This window comes from Pholcus phalangioides, unplaced genomic scaffold (genome assembly GCF_987345545.1).
Source record: "Pholcus phalangioides strain wild (caught in Gottingen) unplaced genomic scaffold, Ppha-v1.0 ptg000015l_1, whole genome shotgun sequence".
In the NCBI taxonomy this organism is placed as follows: domain Eukaryota; kingdom Metazoa; phylum Arthropoda; class Arachnida; order Araneae; family Pholcidae; genus Pholcus; species Pholcus phalangioides.
The window spans coordinates 104,487,766-104,511,516 of NW_028301608.1; the positions used below are offsets into that span (position 1 = coordinate 104,487,766).

The following is a 23,751-nucleotide window of genomic DNA, read 5'->3' on the forward strand; positions in this document are numbered from 1 at the left end:
ATACTTCAACGGGGAAAAAAATCTACCTGAAAGGATTTGCTATGTCGTAACAAAGTTAAAAAATATCTCGTTTGTTCGAGATCTAGTTACATTTTAAACTGTGAAATAGATACGGCTTGTAATGTATTTGTAACCACTTACTTACACACTATAAATATAACTATAACGAGTGCTTACCCTTGATGCTATATTTCAATGTCAGAGCACTATTCGGTTTCAAATGTTTCGGGTAAAGTTTTATTACTGGATTCAATTCAAATTTAAAAAAAAAGAAAAAAGAAACCTTATGTCTGTAAAACCTGTTTTCTTCCATCACATATTAATGCGGAGAAGCCAAGCTCGTGCCGTAAAAAATATGATTTTTACGAGCTTTAACACAATGTGTTAGCAGTTGATTAACTGAGATTAGATGTGAAAACCAAATGACTATATTGAGATTTACAAGGATTAACGCGTTTATCCCTTATTATCGTCTTTATTTATTATCGAGCGGGAAATAAAAACGATACCCTCAAAGTTCGATTATAAGAACTTTGTATGTAGTTCGGACATAACCAGGGTCACTAGCTAAACTCATTCCCAAATAATTAGGAATTTTCATTCACACCACTGAATTCTTTTCACGTGGATATCCGATTAATTTTTCTTCACCTTGAAATAAATTTTTTTTACAGAATAGTTAAACATAGATCCTGCGATGCCAGGGCTACCGGGCTTGTTGAGCATCTAGTAAAATGCGCAGTACAATGTACAGAGCCACTGCTCCAAATCATCTTTTCCGGTACATGACAATCATTCAGTTACGAAATAACTCTCTTTCTCTCTCTAAAATATCTTCCAAGTAGTTCAAATTATTTAAACAAGTATTTTGACAGACTGCACGGGAGAAATACTCGCAAAAGATTGTGAAATAAAGAAAGCTATTCACTCTCTCATAATAAAATGACGAAATAATTTTAATTTTAAATTTCTTCACAAAAATATACATGTTTAAAAATATGATTATTTTTTCATAGAAAAAAAAAACAATAATTTTGTTTACTAAACATTTGCTATGACGAAAGAAATATTCCAAAAACAGTTGATTTCGTACAGAAAAATCTGGCAACACAACTCGAACAGCAAAGCGCCATCTCCCGGAGAGTAGCTTTTTTTTATTTCCTAGTCTCCCGGAATCGTTTGCATCTAGGTTTTCTGACTCATAGCGTGGCTTTAAGCAAAGAAGCATCAGAATGTAATTCGCTGCTCTTGTATAGTAAAGATACGTTAAATTCTCTCTCTCTTTAATAATAATAATAATTTATTATTCTCTGAAAATATCAATACAGAAAAATCATTTGTTTAACTGCGAAGAAAAGTAAGAGGAGCAAATAGACGTTTTTACTCTGAAAAGAATCCGTGGGATATTCATATTTGACACCGGATCAAAAGATGTGATTTATTTATTTTTCTTGGATTACAAATTCCGCATCAAGTAAGATTTCTCATTACTTTGTCTTTACTTTGTTTCTCTCTCTCTCTCTCTCTCTCTCTCTCTCTCTCTCTCACACACACACACACACACACACACACACACACACACACACACACACACACACACACACACACACACACACACACACTCTTTATTTTTCTTCTCAAATTGTTTTCTTTGCATGCATTCTTAGTCTGCAGAAAAACAAACTTTCAAGTTTTTGGTTATTTTTGATGCAATCGTTTCTTCTCCAATTATGGTTAATGATTTATTTGAGTGGTCTCACATCTATCGAATCTGAAATCAAATTAAATTTTACTATGCACTTTGATGATAAGAAAATATAATCATGTTGTGATAGATAGATGTGGTACACGAGTGCTAAATTTTACCCATCCGAAAACTTCCATACACTATATGTTGTTTTTATCGTCATACTCGTCCATTCCGTATAGTAAATAAAACCTTGTGTAGTGAGTGCATAATATTATGAACTATATATATACACCAAATTTTATTATGAATCATCATTTTAAAATTATTTCATAAAAACAATGAATTTTTTTGAGTGTGTCTCTTAGAGTGTCATCACAGTCTCACAACGATTCTTAGAAATAAATATTCAGTGTAGCAATGTTACTTTGGCACAATCTTCTAAAAATTTTTTGAAAATATATATAAAGCTTCACCCTACATTCTATATTATTTTCTTACTATTTGCTGTACAAAGAAGATTAGTAAAAAAAATTCAAATTCTTAATTTATAATTCAGTAAGGAAAAATTGAGTGTATTAAAAATTACTAAAATGTTATTACCACATATTACTGCTGTTAGAGAAGTGTTTCTTATCTAATTTAAAGTAAGAGAAGCATACAATTAATAATGGTTCAATGATTATTTATTGCCGGTATAGTGGTCCTTAAAATGTAGTTTTCGAAAATGTTATGTGTTTTTTTAAAGCAATCTAAAAGTTACATGTTTTAAAACATACTTTCTCATAAAATTTTGAGAAGTTTTTATCCGTGTTTGCAACTTTTGGTCAACACCACCAATAAAAGTCTGAAAATACTGAAAGCATGCAAAAAACAACATTTATTATAGTAAATGGCTTGTAATTATATTAAATATAAGAAACGTGGAAACACACGTAAAATAAAATATGCGCAAATTTAAATTAAAAAAATTCGAAAAACACTTTAAAATACACGTGAAAAAGTATAAAAAAATATGTATATCTAATTTATCTGTTCCATTCGAATGCATCACTGGGCTAACTATAACTGGGTCATAATCTTAATTATGGGACTTGGCGTATTTATTCCATGTCTTCTTTCGTCATCTATGTGTTTTGATAAAAGGGTCGCGTTTCCTCCCGTATTTCAACGTAGCCAACTTGAAATTGTTTTGCTTACTGAAATCGAAGCTGTATATAAGTAACTCGTTTTTTCCTTCTTTTCAATTTTGATCTTTATTTACAACAATCTTTTGCATTTGCTATAATAATAGCTTATCGATCTTATTGCTCTCCCTAACAATTGTTAATAAAACATGAAATGTTTTTAGCCAATATTCAAAGAGCTAATCATAATAAGCTCGTGTACTTTAGATGCTCTCTCTCTCTCTCTCTAGAGAAATAATATTTTCCTTGAATAATCGTTACATTGAACTGTTTTAAATGATCAATACACTGCACCAAATATCATCAGTTTTATTTAATTTTTCTGAATTCTTTTCATTATATGTTTATGATGTAGAAAAATAGTGTTGTTTGTTGGTAATGAAATACACAGGTAATTAAAAATCAGCGATACAAAAAAAACATTACTGTGACTGCTATAACTAACTTATTTCACGTATGTCAACATAATGTGAAAAGTTTCTTCAAGTTTCATTTGGCAATAATGAAAGCTGCTATCTCTTGCATTTCACTAGAAAGGCTGTTTTTCAGATAAGTTTATGCCACTATTGCGTCAACTTAGTACTGATCTAGAGCTGCTTGAAAAACCACAGTGATCAAGCAATTGATTCTACTGCATCACGTATCAACTACTTTAACTGCTGTAAATCCTGTGGGAGTGGAATTTTTTTCGCACAATCCCAAATTTATAACAACAATAATTTTTTGTGAGCTTGTTCTTAATAATAGCTTATTGATATTATTGTTTCTTTATCAACTGTAAATAAAACATGAACGAACACACACACACACACACACACACACACACACACACACACACACACACACACACACACACACACACACACACACACACACACACAATATTTTCCCTTAATTTTGCTTATGAATAACAGCACTTCTGTAGTTTTCTTTTATGGAGGAGATAGTAGCTTTTCAGTGTTGCCAAGTTAAACTTGCGCGTTATATTTATATTGTTGAGTAGTTGGTGAAGCAAATGCCCGAAATGGGAGAAAAACCGTCGGGCAACAAAAGTTTGTAGGTGTGAACAATGACTTTCGGAAAGTATACTGTTTTATCGTCTCCCTAAAAATGCGTCTCAGGCCGGGATTGCACCATAAAAGTTTGATAAAAGTCCTTTTATAAAACTTGAAAATGCCATAAATAACATTATTGGTTACATTCTAGAAATTACAACCGATGATCTTATTTGGTTGCATGTTTCAAGTTTTATAAAATAAATTTTCTAAAACTTTCATAGAGTAATCCTGGCTTCAGGAGTATTTATGCCTTTGTAATGGTTTGCCACCTCTTCAATTCTTCCAGTATATTGAGAAAAAACCCTTGCAGCTCGGGTATTATAGCTAGTTATTTACTTAGCTACAGAAACAACCAAAACAATGGATTTAATTGTTAGGGTTTCCATTACGTATCTTTCATATTTCTATGTATTAATTATTTCTAATGCAAATGCAAAACAAAACAATCACACTGAAAGTAGGTTCTTGGGTGCATATGTGCATATAGGCAGTAAGTATATTGTTGATATTATGATGGAGGGAGATCCTGAAAACGCCATCCAATCAATAAATGGCAAAAAGCTGCTGTACAGATAAGTCACGAGGAGGGAGAACAGTACATTCGGACAAGTGCACAGGAAAGGGAGAGAGATTTAATCACGTGTTCAAATCGATATCCCACCACCCCCGGCACATCACGTGACGATGGGTTGTACCGGTCACGTGGTAAAGTCTGTTACCAATTTTGTTTAGTTTTCCCTCTCAACCCGAAATCGACCTTTTTTTCCTCTATATCCACTTTTCCTGTATTTCCTTTTACGTCGTAAGATAGAAGAAAAGGGGCTCTTTAAATAGCTTTTCCAAAAATGCTGCATTGTCTGAACCTCACGCCACGGCTCCAGCCAATTGGCGACGACGTGGAATTCATATTAATTTAGCTGAATGGAGAATTAGTCTAGACGCGTTCGAGATTGCGTTTGAATAAAAAAAGAGGAACTAAAGCTTATGTCAGATCAATTATTATTACGGTTTCGAGGTTAAACGTGGTGTTTCAAATTCATTTAATATCTTGGGAAGATCAAAATTAATTTTGAGCGGAAATCATTTTAAATGTACAATTTTTCCAGACATAAAAGTTTTTGAATGTCTACAAAACGCTCTTGAAATTTTTTATGATTTTGTGAAAGTTATGCAAATTTCCAAGACATACAGTGTTACTCAGAATTCATGATGAAGATTTCAATGGGAGTAATAGAACACAGTAAATCAATTTTTTTTAATATGACAATGATAAGTGCGAGTGATGCGTTCAGGTTCTAGTGGCCTATTTAGGCACAATTGGTGTACAAAATGCTATTGGGTGCAAACAACGAAAAAACTGCCACAAATTATTTATTTATAATCAAGACTGGACGAATCTCAGGCACCAGGTTGCCATGATAACTAAATAAAATGGTACTGGCGCCTAAAATGTTCTTTGTGCGGTTACTAAATTGCAGGCTGTGTGTGTGTATGTGTGAGAGAAAGAGAGCAGCACAAAATGTTTGGCATTAGCAGCATGTCTGCTAACATAAAAAACATGAAAGATGGTCACTATGCCCTGAAAAATTCAGAAGCAGCATCATTGAATCTTTTTCCTCGGATAAAAATTCTTTTGGCACCTAAAAATGTTTTTCTGTCACCTAGATTTTTTTGCGATTTATCCATCCCCGTTTATTATACGTTTTCAGCATGTCAAAAAACTGAATTACAGAAAATTTATCCTAAGAACATGAGATCCGCGCTTTGGTACCTAGGAACAAATGAGGACCGTGGTTTTGCACATGATTTACGTGCTCACGAATTTCAATGCGACACACACATGCTATTTTGAAGTATTTCAAGACAGCACTGGTGAGAAAAATCGCATTATAAATTGAGATAGCTATACGGTTATAATTAAGCTTCTCTTTAACAAATTATACACTGCAACTAGCGCTGAGAAGGATAATGATTCCTCAATAAAATGTGCTTGAAATTTTTTCTTTAACTAAAAGAATAATGAGACTTAAAAGTTATAAACATAGATTTCTTTTGCGCAATTAAAATGTTAATTGATTTCAGGATCATTTGTTGTATTGCTATAAACCATCAATTTTTCATTGAGCAATCAATTAGCTGAGCAATAAACTTCGTTGCATTTGTTGATGTTATAAAATATCGGGAGGAGCTTCATGTGTAGAATGGCAGATATTTCATTGAGCATTCGAAAAAAAAAATAGATATTGATATTGTTTTGTGGCATACAACTTGGAAGTTCTCAACCTTTAATGTTTACAAACCCTTTGGGTCAATAAAGCAAAGGTAATGGAAAAATTTGCAGAATAATATTCAGTACATAATAATGTAAAAACAATAAGCTAATTGTTTTCCTCCAAATTCACGGACTCCCCCCAAAAAACTCTCCAAGGAGTCTCTGGACTTCTAGTTCAGAACCACTGTTATAAACAATCATGGTTTACCCAAAATGAACGGAAATTTTAAAATGTCCATCCAAAATCCAGAAACATCAGAACGTAAGTGATCTGAATTTCTATATCGTTGATTATTAATACTTATTCGTATTCATATTTCTGCAAATAATATTTGCGGGGATTATGAGTTCCCGAAAAGTATATCACTCAATTATTAGGCTAAATATTTTCAACTTGAAATTTTTGCCGTCAGAAGCACGATGGATAAAGAGGGTCGATCACTTGCCAAATGTGGCAACCATATCCTACTATAATGGATACGGTTGCCATTACTAGCGTCACACGTCAGCGTCCTGTGCCCTTTTAACGATCAGAGATGCCTTTGAACGTTCGCTTAGTTTCAGGATTTGTTTTGACGTCGGCACACGTGAGCAACACACGAAAACAAATTTCATAAAATATTTTCTTTTTTTTTTCTTTTATCGACGCTTCAAGTAATTATATTTGTTTATCGAAAATAATGGTAATTAATGGCGAGCACTTCTACTGAATCTCATTTCAAAATACACGATAGCATTACCTGTATGGTGAGTGTTAATATAGTTGGATTATTAAGAATTATTATGATTATAGGATAATCATAATAATTGTTGTTAATTATGATTATCCTATAATAATGTATATAGTTTCTCTTTTTTATTTTTAGAAATGTCATCAATAGCACTTTGATGACATTAAAAGTAGAAAAAGAAAAATTCGTAGCATTATTTAAATTATTTTCCAATCCTTCAAATGCAATAGCGTATCTTTTCATGGTCAATGCAACTTGTTCATATAAATCAAATAGGATAAATTTCATAATAAAAACTCATGTATTTTATGTTATATTATGATTATGTTGTGCTGAATTAACTGCACTCTCTTAGTAGCTGGTCAAAGTTTCTGCAGTATTTCTCAAAATATGTAACCGCTTCATGAAAATTTTCATGCTGAAAGATCATTGTGTACTCTCACGACGTTTGTCCAACTACAGTGACTTGCATGCTATGAATGTTTGCCGGTCTTGAAACACCGAAAATGTTCTTCGTCGTCATTTAGAGACCGGCAAACATCTGATGATATGAATCAATGGAGTTGGAGAAATGTCGAGACACGACAGACTTTCAGCCTGAAAAGATTCTTCATAGCATTAATTTCGAAACGATTTCTGCATTTATATTATAACTGCCTGTTATTTCTAGCTATGAAAAATTTGAATGCGTGCACGGCTACATTACGCACATGACAAGGACGTGTATTCAGTGTTAAAAAAAATCAACTATATGTTTGAAACTCCAAAATAAGTATAGTAAATTCTGCCTGAACAAAGTTTTCCAAATACTGGGAAAAATTTTCACTATACATTGTATGCCGTATAGTACAGTTTTATTTATTTAATCTTCGATAATAATACAATTTAAATAATGTACTTAAATGAATATACTTGAATTTTCCCAAAATATGTCCCGAATATTCGTTATTTTTTGAAAAAAAAATTACAATGCTTCTTTTTCTCTCCGAAAGTTCATTATATGTTAGTTATGAAGGAAAGTAAAAGAAATATTTTATAAAATTATTCCTGAATCAGTGCGCAAATTGATGACAGTTTATGATTTTATTTTTATTTTATTACGTTTTATTTTTCATTTTCTTCTGCTCCCTTAAAGAAATTATTTTTAAAACTTTGTGATCGATGTTGAGAGAAAAGACTCCATTCAATTAGATGTTATCGAAGTATATTTCTTAAATAAGTATACTCAAGTATATATTGCCGTATAAATAAGCATACCACAAGTAAAAAATTTCTCATCAAAGTCATGTGTTTCTATCACTTCATAGGGAAATTTGAAATTTCAAAAAATCGGATCATGATGAAACTCAAGCTATTTTTCATGATCATTCAAGCAATTCTGAGCAAATGATATCTTAAATAAAGTTCGATTCTCATAGATAAATAGAAAAGAAATATGATGAATAAATGAGAGAATCATGAAATCATAAATGGATTCGAAGACGAATTGAGTCCGATAAGTAATAAGTAACTGAATATAGCCATTAAAAATTAATGACTGACTGAGGTAGATACATTTTCTCAGGGCGTACCGAGTCTTTGACTCCCATAAGCTTCCGTGTTCGATCACGACCTCCTATATAACCATATAGGAGGTTATATAGGAGGTCGTGGTTCTATGCTGCTCCGTACGTGCTGGATGAAGAAGCTTAAGAAACTGTTTGCATGTGATAGTTGGGTGTGTGAGTGTACGCATGTATAAGAGGTGTGCCAATAAAATATAATAAAATTTACAGCCTATGTTGTACTTAGAGAGTCAGTATATGTCAAATTAATTGCGATCATTTTAGAAAATACGAATTTGATAAGTTGTGGCTTACTTATCATAGAATTTGTGTAGAGCTATAGTATATAGCTATTTGTAGACGCTGTAGAAAAATATTGCTAATATAATGATAATATTGCTAATACAATAATAATATTGACAAACGCTGATTCTTATTATCTTTGTCGATAGCTTAACCTCTTACCCGTGCCCAATACGGGTATCGTAATCTTTGCCCCTAGATGGCGCTAACGAAAAGTAAACATTTAACTAAATCTGCACAAACGATATTATTTCATGCAACAGCGATATAATAATATCTAGATACATAATTTTTTAATTTAATTACATATAGATACATAATCTATCTAAAAACTAGATTATCTATATTACATGCAAAAACATTCAAATAAGAATTTTTAAAAAAGAATAATTTCAAAAAATGGTAATAAGTGAATCAAAATTTTAGGATTTATAATCTAAAGAAATGAAGTACAATTCTCTGTAGTTGTCTGTTAGGGGCCGTTCAAGTATTACGTAAGCAAATTTTTAGCCATTTTTGACCCCCTTCCCCCCCTTGTCATCAAAAGGCAGCAAATCGGGAACGATGATGATGTAATACTTGAACGACCCCTTATTCCTAGTCATAGACACATTAATAGAATGAAAAAAAAAAAAAATCTGACAATTTATGTGCAGAAAAAAATTATAACCCATCAGGCAACTGGTTAATGTATAGTACCAGGTCTGATAATTTTTTAATTTGTCTCGATATCATCTTTATTTTCTTCTTCACGAACAATGATCATTACTTTAATACTGGTTAATACAGTAGAAATCATTTCTCATGTAATCTGGTGTGCTGAACACGAATTTGACCATGAAAAAGCTGAATTGGCTACAGTTTTATTAAAATTGCACATTTAATTCTTGTGTGGTAGCACAGTACCAATTCTCTATAGAAGAGAAATGCGGATAAATATAGCCCGAAATAGAGACGTTTTGCATTAAGACCCCTGCTGCGACCTATTAAATAAGAACAAAATTATTTGAAAAAAAATTCTTGCAGTAAAATTGACAGTTGATTTATACTACTACTACTAAACTGGCCAAATTATTTTGTAGTAAACATAAAAATATAGTAACCGGTATTATACGGCGCATAAAATTTGCATCAATATCTAGCATGAAAATAAAAATATATAGTATCATATGATGTATTGTATTTCTTGCCGCAAGCTGGTTTAAAACAAAAAATCAATTTTACTTGCAGAATTTATAACAAATAGTTTTTTATTTGATAGGTGGCAGCCGGGGTCCCAGCGCAATTGTTTTCCCCTTTTCGCTATGTGTCAAAAATGTCTGCATAAAAACATAATAACCGGTACTATGGCACAAAAAATGTAGAAAACGTGTGCATGAAAATATAAAATATATGGTATACCACATATTGTTTACAACTTACTTGAACTATAAATAGTTTTGTTTTTATTTGATAAGTGGCAGAGCAGGGGTCCCTGCTCGACTATGGTTTATCGTATGATACAATATATTAACCTAGACGAATAGGAAACTTTCCCTCCTATTATTTTTTCCCTGGTTCGTAAATTATTCCCCCGTTTATGCTGATCTGCGAAATTGTTCACTTAATTCTAATTCTAATCTCACCGTTTCGCAAGTGGAAAAAGGTTGAAGAACACTGCGTTATAGCTCCATTGCAATGAATAACATATGATGATGACTTAAAAACAAGAGCCAATAAATCTTTTTTCATCTTGATATTCGTGTTAAGCAGGTGAAAGTCATTCAGAATGATACAGTTTTGTACCGGACACAATTTCATTTTTATTCAGTGTGATCACAAGAATCCTTGTGTCTGAAGCGTTATCTCTCTTGATTAATCTACAGTTAACATATTTCTAAATGCTCACGGAAATTCTCGCAATTTTACTCATAGGCATAGTTTACTAACATAAATATGCAATTAAGAGTATGAATGAAACTATTTCCAGTATTTCCAAAATAAATAATATTGAATAAGGTTATAATTATAAGCATTGGCTTTCTTGTCATGATATGTGTTCAGCTGTAGTAAATTCTACATTACAAGCTACTATTATTTTTTTTTACCGTTATACCGACTGGTTCTCTATTTTATTTCATTAAAATAGAGAACCATTCCAGTCATAAAAAATGTGAATCTTCGTGTTTTTATTTGTTGAGTAATTCAAATAATCCGGAGTAATTATTTGAACGAATACGAGTATAGTTTTATTTATGTGGATCCATAATAGTTAAAAATAATTTGTTTCTTCTCGAAATTCGATTACAATTACTTCAGCCAACGTAGAAAATATAGGCCTTAAAAGAATAAAATATAATTTTGCCAACACACTTCAGGTAAATTAACAAAGATCCGAAATTCTCAAGAAAAGCTAATTTGGTAGAGAAATCGAAGACTCTCGAGGCTATTTTCACGAAGAAAACCCACCGAATAAGAAAGTTTTAATGGAATAAGAACCATTGTGCTTTATTAAATCGATCTGGTTTTCCGTATTTCGGAGAATTTCTCTCCATTTCCTCAGAATGACATTTACTCTTCTATTACGCGTACACACGAGCTTTTTCTATCTCTTCGAACAACATGGGAGTTTATTTTGAAGAGAAATGCTAGAGAGAGAGAGAGTCAATGAAAGGGGGAAAACTAGATAAGAGAGAGATGATATTCAGAGAAAACCGGAGAAAAACATAGAAAAAATAAAGAGACCTTGAACCTCGACTATTAGCCGCCTCTTGGAGTAATACGATGACATCTTGCTCCTAAAGAATTTTGGATGCGATGCTCAGTGACATTTATTCGGCTCCAAAAAAAAAATAAAACAAAATATTGATTCGAGTTGCCATTAAATTGAATAAACGAGCCAGCTCCATTATAATGCTCACCATATATGATGTTTATGCCCATGTTTATAGTTTTTCCGGCACTATAGTTAAAACCAATGCCTCGAGTTCATTATTTTACACAGAATACACGACTTAAGCGTTTTTAAGTGAAAAGTGCATATTTCTAAAATTCATTCATATTATGGGATTATTCCTGAAATAGTAGAGATTATTTCGTGATAATTATGTGAAGAATTGTTTTATTCGATCAGAACGTGACATGTGGAAACTATACTGATTTTTTAGAGGCCACGGTATATAATGATAAAAATTTTGCCGGGGTTTAGAAATGGAATCCCAGGGCTTGTTTAGTACCTGCCCTGTTTATAAAGAAGGTCAAAATTCCATACTTAAAATCCAACGCAAGTTTGAATGATAATTTGTTTAATGCAATGCTCTTTGATGACACCTCTGATCGGTAACTTTCAATTAATTTCAACTCATGGCTGAAAGTTATCCTATGAAGGTTTCAACAGCTGGTTGATGCGAAGATAAATTTAGGTAAGAGAGTTGTCAAAAAATTTCGTATGGATAACGGATATATAGTGACATCATCTTTTTATAAGTCGCCATCTAGTCAGTGTCAGCAACTGTGAGCTTGGCCTGAGCTAGGTCCGACCGTCCATATATGGTCCCGTTCAGTGAACACGAACTCCTAGGAAAGATTGAGGTACTCGTTGCCTTTGTAGTCTAGTGGTCTAGGGCGTTGGTTCGATTCCCCGCAAGGGAGGTTGAATTTTCTATCTTTCTTAAATTCATTTTCGCATCAACCAGCTGTTAAAAATCTTCGTATGGAAAGCGAAGAGTGACATCATCCTTGGAGGAGTTATTTTCTTGCCTCCGAACGCAAGCAGCTCCCTTTTTTCGAGATGGGCCAAGGTCATTGGCGTACACAAAGGGGGGGGGGAAGGTTTGGGGTTCTGAGTCCCCCCCCTCCCTCAAGCCGAGATTATAGTGTTATTTTGCAGGAAAAACATAAACCTCCCCTAAAAAGAAAAAGAAATTGAAACCCTCCCCATTGAGAAAATTCTGCATACGCCTAACGCCTATGGCCAAGGTATTATCAAAACATTCAAAGCATCTTACACAAAACTTTCATTTCCACAGATTTTAGTGAAATACAGTGTTTTTACTGGACCGGATTGCTGTCGTAACGAAAGTTAGATCTTATGAAGCCACAGTAGAGTACATAGTACATAGAGTACATAGTACATAGAGTACATAGTACATAGAGTACATAGTACATAGAGTACATAGTACATAGAGTACATAGTACATAGAGTACAAAACGACAGGTGTTATTCTTAAAATTTGGCCCCAATAATGTTATTATTAACTAATTACCTGTCAACCAATTTACTAATTACTATTGTATTTCCATGAAAAACTGTATCTCGACTTGAGCGGTTGTCATCGGTCCCCCCTCCCCCTATCGCGTAACTTCGGGGTATTACTGTATAATTTCACTTACATATAATGAACAAACCATTGCTCTAAAACTCACACTCGAATAAAATATCAGAAAATTTTTTTTCCCATACGAAGCTATGGACGTTAATTTACTCTATTAAATTACTACTAATTAACCTTACATCCTCGTGCACATTCCTTTGCGAAATTTCTGACGAATCGGTACATGCCGGAATGTATTGCTTCTCTAGTGTACTTATGTTGTCAGATTTGTGCTTGTTTCCGTGATCCATCCTACTTTTATACTTTGAAATGAAGATGTAAAAGCATGAATTTTCATGTTATGTTAGCAGTATCATGTTGAAATACTGCTTGCACTCTGCGGAGACAGTCTTAAACCGAGAAATAATTGTTTATATTTGTCGTCTTATGGGAATTAATAGAAGATTTATTTATAAAAAATAATTTTTGGCATAAATTTTAGATATCCCATACTCCTTATTTAATTGAAATACGTTTTTATTTATGATTATAATTTGCATTTTGTGTGCGGATAATTGTAGTTTTTAATTATTCCAATTTCAATCCGTAACATTATATTTTCTTGTGTTATCTTCTGTTCAGTTAATTATATAAAAAATACAAATGCACAAAAAATATGAGGAGAACCCATGGTGCTCCGTGAAGCACAAAGAGGGCTCACGCAATGCTCACGCCAGATTTGATCAACACTTCAATTTAAATACCTTGTAAAAATTACATTCAAGAATTATGGCGCAGATTTCAAGCATATGTTGCCGTAAGGCATACACGCTCAACTCATCGCCTGCGGGGCCTAACGTGGTCCTCGGAGCAATATGACGTGTCCCGCGACCTCAAACCTTAATTTTGTGAAAATCAACTAAGCGGCGCATGTACAGATCACTTAAAAGATCCACGGCCCACTCCCAGATCAGCCAAACGGCTGTCGAGTACTTAAATGGTCCGTGATATGTGTTCAAACCAATAAAGTGGCACGCACTCTCCTAAAGGTCAAGCACTCTTGCCGTAAAGGGTGCTCTTTGTTTGATCATAAGTATAGGCAGTGCTCACGAATCGAAAAAGGTTGAAGACCCCCTGCACCTAAATCCTAAATAGAATTTGTGAATGGAACTCACATGAAAAAACTAACTTTATATTGATTAAATTCATCGATAACCTTAGGTATTATTTTGAAACTCTTGTCATATATAATATTTAGCAATGTAATGTGGAAAGTTCAAAATTTAAATGAATGCAATCTGAAAAATTTTGAATTTTTATTAGAGTGATTATAGGTAACAGTAAAGAAAACTAAATTTATAAGGGGTTGGTGCACGATCATGGCTTCCCTCAATCTTTCCTATGGGGAAAACCGTCTTTTAAAGGAACATGTAAAAAATTCTCTATTCACTTTAGGCACTCCTTTTTTTAAGTACTATGGATATTTTTATATAATTTATAAGATAATTTAGCATTTTAATTGTTCTTATTTTTTTTCTCGAATTTAAACTTCAACGACATGCAGCTATTTCAAAAATCACTGAAATTTTTTCCTACTTTGTGCCATAAAGTATTTTCAAATCATTTAAATAAAAATCCAATGTACATTAAAGCATGCAACACCTTAGTGCTGAGAAACGCAAAAAATTTCAAGACATTCGAACAAGTGGTGTTTGAAAAAATGCTCCTTATCTGACAAAAACTCAGTTTTGAGAAAAGAGCATTTTAATGGAAAAAATAGCATATTTAATACCTGCCAGTAGTTCATATAAAAATATGTTAAAATACTTATAGCGAACGTGAAATAGGAACTCGAGCACCGTAAGACGAAGAAAATTTAATAATATTTGAAAATTAGAAAATTGGAAAATATGTTTTTTAGAAAATTGCGTGCACCCACCCCCCTTAAAATATATTAGATAGCACATACATTTCACATTGAAACTTAATATGATTATGGTTGCATAATAAAGAGTAATTACAAGAGATTTCTTTTTTGATAACTTGACTAAAAAAGAAAAATTTTATTAATCATTGAGCGTGAGACGTGAGCGACCATGCGAGTAATTATTCATTCATTTATGTGAAAAACATCATTAAGAACCATGGCTCAAAGTTACGTAATTTAGCCACACAGTTTTTTTTTTTCCGTGAAAGAAACTTAATTACAAACATTTTTCATTTAAAGAAAAATATTTTTTTTCAGTTTCTGTATAATTATGATAATTTTTCATTAGCATCTTCCACGAAGAGTTTTCTGATATTACTTCGAATATCATATCTTAGCCCAAAGAAGAAAATCGAACAAATCTTTCAACACTTTCTTTTTATTGAACAGAACACGTAACAAAGTACACAAGGACAGAATAACAAAGACAAAAATGCACAAAAATAACCAAAAAAAGGACATATACATACACCCACTATGTGACTTTCATTCGTCCTTCCAGAAGGTTAGTAATAATTAACAAAAAGGGGACATTTAAGTATTACGTCAGTATCGATGGGGGGAAGGGGTTTCCGATTTGCTGACTTTTGATGACGGGGGGGGGGAGGGGGTTTGGATGATGCTTAAGTCATCAACCACCATTTATGAAAATATGAACTATCCTTAATGGCATCTTGAACTGCGGTTTGTGGGCACCTGAACTAACAATCTTTCTATTGATAAGTCTCCTAAAGAGCTACTTTTGTGATCTCTAAATGTTTCGTGGATCCTTCAAATGATCTCGAAATGTGTTTGGGGCCGCTTAAGTACTCTCGAACTGTGCCACGTTTCATTCAAGTGATCCGTAATTATGCCGCGGATCACTTAAGTAATCTAGGAATGTGCCGGGGGTAACTTGAGTGATGTCGAACCACACTGGGGTCGCTTAAGTGCTCTAAAACTGTGCCAACTACCACCCAAGGGATTTCTAAATGTGCCACAGATCGCTTAAGTGTTCTGGAACTGTGTCGCGGGCCACTTAAGTGATCTGTGAATCAGATGTGCCACGGACCTACTTGAGCGATCTGAAAATGTGCCGCTTAGTTCATTTTTTTTTTCAAAATTACGTTTGAGGGGGCAGGCCACATCAGATAATAACCGGGCCGTATTTTGTCCACGGGCCAAGAATTTATCATCATATGGCTTTGAGGGTGGGTCACAATGAATTTCTTAAAAGGAAATTTTGAGTTCATAGCCTTCGAATAGCATTGAGGTTAACAGAAATTTATTATAATAACATACAAAGGTATTTTCTTTCGTAATTTTTATTTAAAAAAATATTTTTTGCATTAAAAAATTAGTTTTTGATCGTTTTGGGGGGGGGGGGTAGGAGCCCCGTCCTATGCCCCCCTCCCTATGTAGTCTATGATCCCACCAATATGTGATAGGAGGTAAGAGGGCAGAGATGACGAAATTTTGCTGACAAGGAGGAGGGGGGAGGGGGTCAAAAATGGCCGAAAAATTGCTGACGTAATACTTGAAACGGCCCTTAATATATTCCTGTATTTCTGATAAAGCTTCTTGTTATAACATTCTATATTCATATACAATATACAGGATGTCCTGTAAGTGATAATGCGGCCTTTATCTCATCAACCATCCATCATATAGACGTACAGTTTCAATTTAAAAACTCAATGCTCAAAAGTCGTTCAAAAATCACCCTGTACCAGTTTTGAGAGTGAAAATCCAGTGTCACAAAATAAAAAAAAAATCTAAATTTTTATACGTTCCCCCTTGTCCTTTAATTTCCAGTTAGAAAGTTGTTACCCTGTATCTCTTGAGGCCAACAGAAAAAAGTTCCATGCTTCCAAGTGCAATATTCGCTAAGATATTTGAAGTAAAAAAAGCGAAGAAAAGTTCTGAACGAACAGCAAAAACTAACGGACATCGCTCCTTTCCTTTGTTTTTGTGCCGTCCTTTCCCAACTTTTCTCCGATTTTTGAGTTCGAATAACTCAGCGATTACTTAGAAACTTTGAATTTTTTCTGTTGGCCTAAAGAGAGATACAGGGCAACAACTTCTTAATTGGAAATCAGAACACATGGGACCGTACAAAAATTCAGATTTTTTTATTTTGTGGTACACCGTATTTCACTCTTCACTTTTAAAACTGGTACAGGTTAATTTTTGAACGCCTATTGAGCAATTCTTTAAATTGAAACTATAACTCTATGACTGATGGTTGATGAGATAAAGGCCGCATTAGCACTTACAGAACACCCTGTATATTTACGCATACAATATGTTTTGTAATATTCCACACGTGGAATTACAAATCAATTCAATTACGATCATAGTATGATGTCTTCAAAAACTTTGATAATTGATAAATGTACAAATTATTCAAAAAAATATACGTATATTTGAAAACTATGCATATGCATTGTTAAACGGAAAAAAAAAATCCTTTTCATTACCAATATTTTTATTGTACTGTTGTTTTGAACACGATGCTCTTTGTAGAACTAAAAATATTATAATTCAATCTCATGTTAGTGTGATTAGTAGCGTGATGAAGATCCAATATTTTTGGAGCAGTGTTACTAAAACTTTTTTTGAATAATGTTTCATTTGTTTTAGGTATTTGATATTAATTTTTTAGTCTAGTTGATGATCTATTTCGACGCTTTATGAACCATCTTTCATTTGTTATTATACATTTTATTATTCTGTATATATAGTTTTGCTAAATGGTTAATGCGTAACACTTGGTTTCGTTTTTGTTGGACGGATTATTATTTGTTATTAGGAATCTAATTCTATTGTATATATTTTCTGATTTATGCATGTACTTCCCCAAGCACAGATTCCATATGTTATTATTGAGTATAACCTGCATAAAAGATATCTTTCAAAAAAATCCAATCTCCATCCATTGTCTGTATAATACTGTTGCAAAAGTTCGAATCTTTTTAATTATTTTTTCATAATGCAATCCCTAATGCAATATCCATTTGAGACCATCTTGTAAAACCTTTTCATAACCTTTTCCTGTTACACTTCTTTTATATCCTAAGGTTTTATTTGAAGCGTTTTTTTTTTTAAAAAGAAGAATAAAAATAGAATGATACAGAAAGGTATAAAGTCATTGAAAAAAAAAGGGAAAGGTGTAGAATCGATAGCCTGATATGATGCGAACCTGTGAGGGAAAATTCGATTGACGGAGTTGATGTGTATTGATCCGGGTGGGAAATCTTTTGTCGAGGCTATATATGAACGAGATGATTGGGACGGAGTTGAAAGATGTGACGTAATGGTTATGGCCCGAACTAAATTTTGCGAGGAGTATGATCGATCGAAGAATGTTATTCGTTTCAGGAAGTATACATAGTTGTATAATAAAAAATTCTGAGGGGAAAATGGATTTATAGGTGTCAAAGATTCCCCCTATGAAGTGTTTGATGTAAAAATTTACGTATATATTTTTCAGTTAATATTAGAAAGGAGAAGTCCCACTATTTGAATTTAGTTAGACATGGAAAAAAAACAAGTTTTATATTTTAAATACGCCATTCTTTTGCACAGAAAGAATGTGCTTTCTTTTTTATACTCAATTTTGATTAATTTTAATTCTTATAATCCGCATTACCTTTTTAAAATGAGCTTTTCTAATGGACTTTATCTGCGTATTTATCTGCGTACAAGCATCTTGTCACATTCCTATGCGGAATTTCTAACGAAGCGGCACATGTTGGAATGTGTATTCCGAATGTATGTGTGGCTTCTAACATATTTATGATGTCAGAGATGTATAACTGTTTCGTATTTTTGCGGGTGCTGCCATCCATCTCTCTCTAATGGACTGGTAGAAATTAATTTCTTTTTTTTATTGTTGTTTTGCAACCCAGTATTTGAACATACCTTTAATTATCCGATCAGGTTTTCACGGCCGTTGTTGCGTGATGAATCCAATGACTGAAATGTTTTTCAGTCTACTGGCCGTCGCAGAATGAAGTTCACATTCAACTTTTCTCCAAATCGAGTGATTGACATCATCAACAGATCATAACCACTGAAATTGAGTGTGAACTCCAATCTACTATAACCCAGTCGCTAAAAAACTTATCCATTGAACATACTTTTCTGTTCATTTACGTCACTTAATTGAATTTTTTTTTCAAACAGTGTTATTACCAAGAATTATTTTTATTTATTTATTTTTATTGCAAAAAACACATACACATTCAAAAAGTTCGAACAATAACAAGAAAAAAAGACATGCAAACATAAAGAAATATACACACTCTGTGGCCCAAAGGATACTAAGTCCTTCCAGGAAAGCCGCAAAGGATTTATGTTGTTTGTTTAGCCACCGTTATGTACCAAGTTGCCAGTATAATATATAAAAACATATAAAATACGTAAAACAATTTAACACATGTGATATAACTGTTGAAAGTATATGACATTGGGTTTAAGGATTTAAAACAAACGATTCGAGTATATAATTGAAATGTTGGATTGGATTTTGTGTTTAATGACGCAAGGACCAATAAGGTCAAATGCACCAAAACAAATGATTAGATGAAAATAATTCTTTTCATGTCCAGAAATTAAACTATGCACGATAAAAAACAATGTTGCGTGAAACGTAAAACAATGACGTCGTTTGTAAAAAACTATAATTTATCATATAAACCAATGGCTTTGATGAATTTAAAAATGCGAGATGCATCGCAATGGCCAGATAAAATGTCACAAAGTGAAAGATGACTCTGACCAAAAGCGGTCGTAAAATGATGACGATGATGTGAACAAGTAAAAGCATGAGCAATGGTCAACGGACTTTGACAGTGAGGGCCCTCTGGCTGACTCTCTCGTAGTAAAAGATGTGATTGTGTGATACGACTGTGTCCTATGCACAACCGGGCAAGCAGAACTTCCTCCTAATTGGAATGTTTATTGATAATAATACACACATAAAAAAATAAATATTTTGCACAAAACATATCATACGAAAATATGTCTTACATATACCCATAAAATGTGTGACACATTTGAATATCCTACTGTTTTTATTTACTATTTTGATAAATTTAAATCATGAATTATCTGTATTTATAGGTTTCAAACACTTGGAAAAACATCCTAGTGTCTTAGTAAAAAAAAAAAATGGCGGCAATCTGCGACACAGCGGGTAATTTTCGGTCCAGCTCCATGGATAGTAGCTTGACTTCAGCTTCTTCGATGGGTATAATGTACACTAGTAGCGAGCATGAAGACTTCACAGAAAGGTATTACTGTGAAATATTTTTTGAGATATCTAATGTTATGTTCTCAGAATTATATATATATTGCCTATTTTTAATACTTACGCCAGACATTTTACACGGAAAACTTCGTCATATAATCGGATGGTTTCACGCTGTATATTTTTCTATGATTCTTATCTGTACAATGAATCGAAAGCTTTAAGGTACGCTTAATATTCTCTGAGATATGGCAGTTTCCGTGAAAAATTATACAGGAACTTTGATGAAAAAAAATTGATTACTTTATTTTTTAAAAGCTGTGAAATTTTGAATTCTTAACATATAGCCAGTGTCTTAATTAATTGCACAGCTAATATTTATCTAGAATTCTGTTGAAAAATTTCATGACAATATCTTGCACAGTTTTGAGAAATTTAGTTTCGCATGAAACAAAGTAACGAAAAAAGGAATTTTCAAAAAGCGCGTTTGAAAACTATTTTAAACCTTTGAAACCATTGTTTCAAATGATTTAAATGTTGCATATGCAAGAATAAAAGCAGTTTTGGATTCTATATAAGATGGTTGTTTTTCAATTTGTACGGTGTTGTGAACGATTCTTGAGCTGTTTGAAAACTGGATCGGCCGAGAATAGGTTTTTCTAACGAACACAATGGAAAGAAAAGGAACACAAAAGAAGTTTGTGTACCCACGAACCGATTAGAACCGCTGCAGTGGGTCGTACGTCACAAGATCGGCGCGCTAATGTACAGTACACGCGTGCCTTAAGGTGACACCATTTTCATCAAAATATCTGGATTTAATGGCGAGTTACAATCGCTGAATGATTGGCGAATTTCAAAATCGAATTGCTGCCAAAATCTGTTATCGCCAATTCCGATAACACCCTTCTGGCTACAATCGATTAAATTTACCATAAATTTTCCCATTCTACTAGCTTTCGAACGAGCCTACAACAAACCATATCGGTGCTCTAGTTCAGCAGAAACTCAGTGAAGTGAAGGTGGAAAGTCCTCACTGAGTATAGACTCATCTGTTAGCCTCTTCATCATTATGCCGATTTGAAAACATTAGTGCGCTAAGGAAATAACTTTACTTGGGGAAATAGAAAATACTTTAAATTTTTTTTCCGGAGCCCTTTTTGGGCTAGAGAAATGCAACGGATCCATCAAAATCAAGTTAGAGGTGAGGGGGAGGACCATGCTCTTATACCAGGTACAGTATCATGGGTTGTATAAAATAAGAAGAGTGAGATGATATTATATGTGACGATCAAGGTGAATAAAAATGATAATGTTGTGAAAATAAGATATGATCTATAAGAGAAATATATACAGGGTGAATAGGAAACAGGCTGTATGACATTTTAATGGCGAATCGTTGAGCCTAGAGGCATACTTGGAATTAGAAACAGTACCCGCATAACGTATAGTACTCGATATGTCGTTCATGCTGCAAGGGGTTGTTTAGTTACTGAATTAGAAATATTAACTTTTTATACAATTTCCGTGTGCCCTAAAACCCTACCCTGTCTCTCCTGACGCCAAAACAAAACAAAAAAAAAACAACAAAAAAAAACCACATTTTTAAGTGCAATATTCAAATTTGAGAAGTGGAGGGACGTTGGGAAAGAACAGAATTAAATGCGGGTAACGAGGTTTTCCCGCGTATTTTTTTGTTATGAGACAGAGGGTAACAAAATTTCAATTGGGTTTTGGGGGACACGGGGACTGTATGAAAAGTTAACATTTCTATTTTAGTAACTATACACAACCCCTTGCAAAATGAACGATATATGTACTATACGTGATTTGGGTACTGTTTTAATCTCTGGGATCAACGGTTTGCCAGTAATATGGCATACACCCTGTTACTTATGCACGCTGCATATGTTACTCCTAAAGACCGAAATCGGCCATTACGCGAACTGGCCCATTTCATTGACCGGCCAATTTCCGAATTCTGAGCTTTGACCAGCCAATTCCCGAAGTGAATGGCTAACAAAAGACATGATTCGGAGTCATCATGCGCACGCATCTTTGGCTATGTTCCTTGCATATGTTTGCAACAGATGGCGCCACTACACCACCAAAGAACAACTTATTCCCAACCGGAAGAGAACCGCTTGCTTGGTTTTTCTCTGCACAGAAAAAACATATCAAGTTTTTTTTTTAATTTTTTCCATTCTATTTACATGTCTATGACTAGGAACGCAGTCAATTACAGTAAATCACACTTAATTTTTTTAATTTGGAAAACTTAAAATTTTGATTCATTTATTACCTTTTTTTTAAATTAATTTTTTTTAAAAGCCTCTTATTTGAATTTTTTCTTTGCATGGGAGAAAAGTAATCTAATTTTTAGCCAGACTATATCAAACCACACGCGCCCCCACCTTAATATTCCTAAGGAACTTCTAACGTTGCCAGATTATATAACTGAACTAAATTATGCATTTATGTAATTAGATTACAAGATTATGTGTATCCAGACATCATTATCATTGTTGCATGAAGAAATAGCATTTGTGCACATTTAGTAAAATTTTAACTTTTAATTAGCGTTCTCTAGGGGCAAACATCATGATGCCTAAGCTAAGTTCGGGCACGTCAATTTCGGGAAGCAACGGATTGACTTGCAAGGCACAAGTGGTTAAAAAAATAAGCATAAATTTTTATAACAGTACTTTCAACGGGGGGGGGGGGGTGATGTGTATTTATTATCAAGCATTGATTGTTGTTTCTTCCATTTTGTTGTAAAAATTCCGCTACAAAAAAAAAAGGAACCTGATTTTTTTTAGTTACCAGCTTCTCTAGAGATGGGTGTGTTGAGATGAGAGCGAGCGAGAAAGAAAGAGAATTAAGCATTGAATAGCAAAGAATTAAGCATTGAATAGCAAAGAATTAAGCATTGAATAGCAAAGAATTGAATAGCAAAGAATTGAATAGCAAAGAATTGAATAGCAAAGAATTGAATAGCAAAGAATTGAATAGCAAAGAATTGAATAGCAAAGAATTGAATAGCATTTCAATACTGAAAATTATTGTATCTACCTGCTCTTATCTATCCGCCCACGCTTTCCCTTAAAAGATATGCCGATGTGTAAAAATTTGCGGGACTGAAAACACCGTCATAATAAATCTGTCATAAAAATACCACCCCTGTAATCATGCCACCCTAAGCAGCTGCCTCGTCGCTTCATGCCTGGTGCCGGCAGTAACATATAAAAACAACCTAAAATGCTACCATGATGAATATTGAACATGTGAAACACAAAGATTATGCTAATATGGGAAATTATGAATAATATGAAAATGAATAGATGAGTTATTTACGCAATTACAATCGTTTTATGTCAGGCGTATGAAAGTTTTTAGGTCTAGTAAATCTAAGTATAAAGGAGCAGAATAAAGTCAATAATGTACAGAAGGCTATAAA

At 33.4% G+C, this 23,751-nt stretch overlaps 1 protein-coding gene across 2 annotated transcripts in view; it reads left to right on the plus strand.

Moving 5' to 3' along the window:
* Positions 1 to 1,186: 1,186 nt before the first annotated feature.
* Positions 1,187 to 23,751, plus strand: part of LOC149077253 (mitogen-activated protein kinase kinase kinase 12-like) — a 40,666-nt gene continuing 18,101 nt past the window's right edge. Inside the window, exons 1-2 of one of the 2 annotated variants that reach the window (XM_089245015.1) lie at positions 1,187 to 1,474; positions 20,168 to 20,337. In XM_089245015.1, coding sequence (XP_089101141.1) covers positions 20,216 to 20,337 — 122 coding nt within the window. In that variant the 5' untranslated portion in view covers positions 1,187 to 1,474; positions 20,168 to 20,215. Of the gene's footprint in view, positions 1,475 to 6,758; positions 6,952 to 20,167; positions 20,338 to 23,751 lie in introns of those variants that run through there. The other variant, XM_089245016.1, reaches the window with a different exon arrangement.